The 6,433-nt window shown below is 33.3% G+C and overlaps 2 protein-coding genes across 2 annotated transcripts; both read right to left on the reverse strand.

Annotated features, from left to right (window-relative positions):
• Positions 1-1,336: 1,336 nt before the first annotated feature.
• LOC132116893 (gastrula zinc finger protein XlCGF7.1-like) lies at positions 1,337-3,855 on the reverse strand. Its single transcript, XM_059525777.1, has 2 exons — positions 3,630-3,855; positions 1,337-2,699 (listed from the first exon to the last, which is right to left on the reverse strand). The coding sequence occupies exons 1-2, from the start codon at positions 3,712-3,714 to the stop codon at positions 1,924-1,926; spliced, it is 861 nt and encodes a 286-aa protein (XP_059381760.1). The 5' UTR covers positions 3,715-3,855; the 3' UTR covers positions 1,337-1,923.
• A 1,066-nt stretch (positions 3,856-4,921) lies between these two features.
• On the reverse strand, positions 4,922-6,433 carry LOC132116895 (oocyte zinc finger protein XlCOF15-like). Its single transcript, XM_059525780.1, has 2 exons — positions 6,310-6,433; positions 4,922-5,672 (listed from the first exon to the last, which is right to left on the reverse strand). The coding sequence occupies exons 1-2, from the start codon at positions 6,374-6,376 to the stop codon at positions 4,960-4,962; spliced, it is 780 nt and encodes a 259-aa protein (XP_059381763.1). The 5' UTR covers positions 6,377-6,433; the 3' UTR covers positions 4,922-4,959.

Here is a 6,433-nt window from a genome sequence, read left to right on the forward strand (position 1 = left end):
AATTAAGCATTAATCAAGACAGTACAATTGCAAAATCATCATCTCCATTAACAGCTGATCTAAAAAAAAAACTGACTTCTGAATATAAGCTTTGTACTTATGAGCATTATTTAGTGTAATAGTTTTTATTTATTTTATCATATTGTTGAACATGTTCATATGTTATTTATTTATTTTAACCACTAGATGGCAGCTGTAAAACAGGCAATTTTTCAATGCACTTCCCCAGAAAAAAAATCCAGTTGTCTGATTATCTGTGTTTAGGTTTTTGAAAGTCCATATTTTGAGATGATTTATACATAAATAAATAAAAACATCAATAATTTAAATTAAAATACCATAATCATCAACAACATCAATTATTTGCTATGTATCCAGCTGTTCTAGAAAACTCATTAAAAAGCATTCTTCCAAAAATATTGATGGAACATTTGTTCAAAGATAGCTTGGTGTTTAATAATATTCACAAAAACATTATTTATACATCGTTCATGGAACAAGTATCTGTCAAATGCATGAATGTAAATGTACTTTGATTTAAACCAAAAAGCATTTAATTTGGATGCATTGTAAATATAAATGTCTACATAAAAATATGTACTCTAGGTTTAAATTCACAAATTTGGAAAAGCATTATGTCCATATTTACAATTATAGAAACAACAGAACATCTGGCTTTTATTTCCACATGTTATGAGACGAAATGAATGGGTTTCAGTGCAAGAGAAAACAGTCTCATTCTCAGTGCATCAGCTTTCTGCAACTACTGTAGACTAACTGAGCTGTTAAAAATGGAGATTTAATAGCCTATGGTTGCTTTGATTGACAAATGGAATGAAAAGCTTCCCCACAAACCCTTCAAAAAGCATTGCATCACTTGCTCACCAATGAATCCTCTGCAGTGAATGGGTGCCGTCAGAATGAGAGTTCAAACAGCTGATAAAAACATCACAATGATCCACAATTTCATCAATTGTGAAAAAAGTCTATCATTAAGGTGTTTTTAACTTTATAAATGGGTAAATTGGTCAAATACGAGCCCTTTGTTAATAATATGTGTCCCTGGAGCACAAAAGCAGTCTTAAGTCTCTGGGGTATATTTGTAGCAATAGCCAAAAATACATTGTATGGGTCAAAATGATCGATTTTTCTTTTATGCCAAAAAACATTAGGATATTAAAGTAAAGTAAAAGTAAAGATCATGTTCCTTGAAGATATTTTGTAAATTTCGTACTGTAAATATATCAAAACTTGAATTTTAAGAACTTAATTTGGAAAAATTTAAAGGTGATTTATTAATTTATTTTTTTGCACCGCTTAGTTTTTAAATAGTTGTATCTAAGTCAAGTATTGTCTCCCATCCTAATAAACCATACATCAATTGAAAGCTCATTTATTCATCTTCGATTTGATGTATACATTTCAATTATAACATTTTTTGTAGCTTAATGCTTGTTTTTGTTGTCCTGGGTCACATTCTGCTTTCTCCAGTAAAAAGGTACAAGCTTGTACTTGTTTTACAAGCCAAACCGGTCTAAAGAATATCTAAACAAATACATGGCTTGGTTTTGATGTAAGAGACAACAGGAAGTGGACTGGTAAAAGCGTAACTATCCATTATGGACTTGTATTTTTGGCTAAAAAGCGATTGGTTAAAACACCTTGCTGGTTTTGTTTCTTACAAACAAGCAGCTTTTCTTTTCATAAGACATTAACTGATGGACTGGAGTGGTGTGGATTACATGATGTATTTATCAGCTGTTTGGACTCTCATTCTGACGGCACCCATTCACTGCAGAGCATCCTTTGATGAGACACTGATGACTGCTAAATTCTCCAAATCTGATGAAGAAACAAACTCAACTACATCTTGAATGCCCTGAGAATGAGTATATTTTCAGCAAATTTTCATGTTTGGATGAATTATTCCTTTAAAGTGATGCACAACTGCTCCGGGCAACGCTTTCTAACATGAGTCACTAGTTCTCTTGAATGTGTGAAGCTCCTCTCACATGAACAGCACTGATATGGCTTCTCTCCCGTGTGCAATCTCTCATGCGCTCTCAAATGTCCCGACTGAATGAAACCCTTTCCACAATGCGAGCAAATGAATGGTTTCTCTCCGGTATGAATCCTCTGATGTCGTCTCAAGGAATCGGCCGTATTAAAGGCATTGCCGCACTCTGAGCATTTATGAGGTCTCCCGCCGATATGCATTTTCTGGTGCTCGATAAAAAAGTCCAATTGTGAAAAACTCTTCCCACAGAAGGAGCACAAGTGCGGCTTCTGGTTTGCATGCATCTTCAGATGTCTTTTCAACAGTCTGGCTAAAATAAAGTTCTTATCGCACTGATCGCAGCTGAACGTCTTCACGCCGGAGTGAGAGCGCAGGTGGTGTTTGAGGATGCTGGTGGATGTGAAGCTCCGTCCACACTGAGTGCACGTGAAGGGCTTTTCTCCAGAGTGAACACGCTGGTGTCTGTTAAGGTTTGCTTTCTGCGTAAAGCTCTTTCCACACTGAATGCACATGAAGGGTCTCTCTCCAGTGTGGATCCGTATGTGTTTATTAAGGTCTCCTTTATGTGGGAAACTCTTTCCGCACTGCGGGCAGATGAAATAATTTTTGCCTCCTGATTTGTCTCCAGTTGTGAAGTGATGCTGATGCTGATTCTCCTCCACTTCATTCGCTTCCATCAGGTCTGAAATAAAGAACTTAAATTGTTCAATTCAATTTAAGAGGAACAGTTGTGAAATGTAAACAATCAAATAAAGACGGATAAATTAAAAGTGAATTTAAAGATACTTTAAAGGCCATTCAAATATTTTTTTAAACATTATATAATTCTATAATGTACAAAAACACCAGGAAACCGTCAAGTTCTATAATAATTATACTAATGTTATCTTCTTATTATTATTATTATTAATTATTCATATTAGCTATCAAATGATGAATTCAATAATAACATTTAATGACTGGAAGGCCTTTAAAAGATTAATCCTTATGTTATATATTTCAGTATAACATGACAGTCAAATTATATAATAATAAAAATAATTTAATTAAAATAAAATAAAATAATTATTTTTAAGTGACTTTTTTAAGCATTTAGCCTATGTCATTATATAATAATACTAATACTAATATTTATATAATAATACTAATTATTATATAATTATACTAAAATCATGTACAATTCTTTTTTATTATTAATATTAGCTGTTTAATTATAAACTACATAATAATAACAAACAAAATGTATTGCCAGATAAATCACTTATTTTTTTATTTTTGTTTTATTTTATGTAACATTTTTGGTATTAAAATACATAAAAGTGTATATTTACATTCCAAACATACTGGAATCTGTCAATTCTTATAACAATCTTATAACAATTTAATAAAAAAAATTCATAACAACTACTACTAATAAAATTTTGGTCAAATGACAAGTTATATGATAATAATACAATAATTATAACATTATATATGTGACAACAGTTATCAATAATAATAACAACAACAACAATTATTACTATTTAAATAATTTGACAGCTGCAAAAATGTTGAAGCCAGTAGTCAGTGTTCATCAGCAGTCATTAATAAAGAAGCAATAATAAACTCGAACCTATTTGTTCCTCAGTATCTTCTCGTTTAATTCTGCAGGGCTCTGGATCACTCGTGTTCTCATTCTCCTCTTTAATAAACTCCATCTTTACAGCAGGACGTCATCAGGAGCTCAGCTGAAGTAGTACTTCCGGTCTGAGACGCGAGAGAAGAGTCCGCTGCGCTGAGCAGCTGGAGCTCGCTTAACGGAAATCGAACGCGTTTTGAAAAGATGTTTACATTCGACACCGAAGCTTCGAAGCCATGAACACGTGATCTCTGACGTTCGACGTCTCAGTCAGCTGAAAACCACGTGACTGCTCTGGTACAGAAACAACTGATAAATTAATACAAATATGGAAATAAAATAAACATTAACTGAAATATAAAAAAGCTTAACCTTATTTTATTTCAGCTTGTTGCCAAAGCAAAATGTCTCATTTTTATTTAGTTTGCCTTGATGTACTAAAATAACTGAAACTGAAACAGAAAAAAATATACACATTTATTATACACATATTAAAAACAAACAAATAAAAATGACAAAACCACAGAATTACCAAAATCCAAAAATGAATAAAGATGAAGAATGGAAAATATGAAAATGAATAATATGAAATATGAAACATTTCAAAATATTAAAACAACTATAACTTTAATATCTCAGTGATGATACAGTAATATTGCTTTGGATAAATGCACATGCCGAATGTAAATTAAATGTATTTTTTGTATACATAATATTTAGAAAATAATATATTGTATAAATAATAATAAACATGATTATATGTTCCATGATTTAAAAAAATACTTGTTGAAAGCATTTTTTGTTTTAAATAGTTTATTTACAAAAAGTCTGAGATATTTTCAGAAGAAACAAACAGTATGGAGTTAAATATTACAGGGCTGTCAATAAAAAAACTTTTGTACTTCATGCACAAAAAAATAAAAATAAAACAACATTAAAATAATTACTTACTTCCCATACATTTAACCATAAATAAACATTGCTAAAACTTTAAGAAAGCTTGACTTCTGTTATGATGATAAAGTATCAGGCCTATTAACTTAAATTAATTAATTTATACATTTAAAATAGGTTAATACTACCATATAATGGGTCTGAAATGAAAAGTTGGTTTTTCCCCTTTCGTGAAAATAAAGCTAAATGACATATGTTTCTCTCTCTAAAGTAACCAAACTGACCTATTAATGTGATAATATATATTTCTTTCCTGCATGGTGTAACAGTTGCCCGAGTAAGTTTCTAAGGCTCTTAGTTTACAGACATACTGCACATATAGAATGAATAATTCTGTGTGATTTCAGTGATTTCTGCAGATCTCACTGCATCAGTTTTCATCATCTTGGTTTATCTGATAGGTGCCAGGTGAATGTTTTTTCATATGAGCCGGCAGATTCCTCGCTGTGCTAAAACTCCTTCCACAAAGTGAGCAGATGTATGGCTTCTGTCCCGTATGAACCCTCTCGTGTTGTCTCAGGTGTCCGGACTGAGTGAAACTCTTGCCACACTCGCAGCAGGTGTACGGTTTCTCTCCGGTGTGAATCCTGTGGTGCCGTTTCAAAGCGTCGGCTGAATTAAAAGCATTTCCGCACTCGAAGCATTCGTGAGGTCTCGCTCCACTGTGTGTCTTCTGATGCTTTTTCAAACAGTCCAGCTGAGAAAAGCTCTTTCCGCAGAGAGAACACAAGTATGGTTTGAAATCTGCATGAATGAGCATGTGTCTTTTCAGGTGCGACGGCAAAATAAAAGTCTTTCCACACTGATGGCAGTGGAAGGATCTGACTCCGGAGTGAGAGCGCAGGTGTTTTCTGAGACCGTCTGCCAGTGTGAAGCTCTTCCCGCACTCCACGCACATGAACGGCTTTTCTCCCGTGTGGATCCGCACGTGTCTGTCCAGATCTCCTTTACGGGCGAAGCTCTTCTCACAGTGAAGGCAGGGGAGAAAAGGCCTTTTCTGAGAAAAATCACTTTCATGTGAAGATTTTTCTCTGGTTATGAAATGATTTGGCATACCCTCCAATTCAATGACTTCCAACAGATCTGAAATGACATATTACAACATGTGAAAAATAAAAATCACAATACCATTCAAGGAGAAATGTTTTATCATCACAATTTCTTAGCAGAAATACACAGAAGTCAAGCTAATATCTATCTATCTATAACCAGAATTTTTTTAAAATAAAAATTTAAGTAAAAAAAAAAAAAAAAAAAAGATTTGGTTTGTCTTGATTAACCTTTCTAGTTTGTGTTATTTTTTTATGTGTTAACCATCAAGCATTATTATCATTTAGATGCATTATGTCAGTTTATTTTTAACTCTTGCCTTATATTATTGGTTTTATTTTACATTTAGCAGACTATTCTATCTAAAGTGACTTACATGAGGAGAAGGAGCAATCAAATCCAACAAAAGAGCAATGACATGATTGTACTGTGACAAGTCTCGGTTAGCCTAACACAGTACATGCAGCAAGGGCTTTTTCATAATAAATAAAAAGAAAACAAGTAGATAGCATAGAAAAAGAATAGGGAACTCTAATGTTAGAGGGCCTTTTTTATGTTTATTTGAATAAAAACAAGTCAAAAGAACAGTGAATAGTAGTGTTAGAGGCTCTGTTGAAATGTGTCAGATAATGCTGAAGGTGTATGTTCTTCATCAGAGACAGACACGAACCTGTCTGATGCTCAGGACCATCTTCAGTCCCTCTGCAGGTGTCTGGATCACTCATGTCCTCTAGCATGTCATGCAGCTTCTCCTGCACTGAATCCTCTTGTTTCTTCTCTTTCTCCAGCACTAC

The sequence above is a fragment of the Carassius carassius genome, chromosome 36, assembly GCF_963082965.1.
Source record: "Carassius carassius chromosome 36, fCarCar2.1, whole genome shotgun sequence".
Classification (NCBI taxonomy): Eukaryota; Metazoa; Chordata; class Actinopteri; order Cypriniformes; family Cyprinidae; genus Carassius; species Carassius carassius.

What these genes read in the sequence shown, in the direction of transcription:
- LOC132116893 (XM_059525777.1), bottom strand. Translation starts at nt 3,714, where the DNA reads ATGGAGTTTATTAAAGAGGAGAATGAGAACACGAGTGATCCAGAGCCC. An exon ending in AGATACTGAGGAACAAATAG is followed by an intron (nt 2,700 to 3,629) that starts GTTCGAGTTTAT and finishes TCTTTATTTCAG; the next exon opens with ACCTGATGGAAGCGAATGAA.
- LOC132116895 (XM_059525780.1), bottom strand. Translation starts at nt 6,376, where the DNA reads ATGCTAGAGGACATGAGTGATCCAGACACCTGCAGAGGGACTGAAGAT. An exon ending in TGGTCCTGAGCATCAGACAG is followed by an intron (nt 5,673 to 6,309) that starts GTTCGTGTCTGT and finishes ATGTCATTTCAG; the next exon opens with ATCTGTTGGAAGTCATTGAA.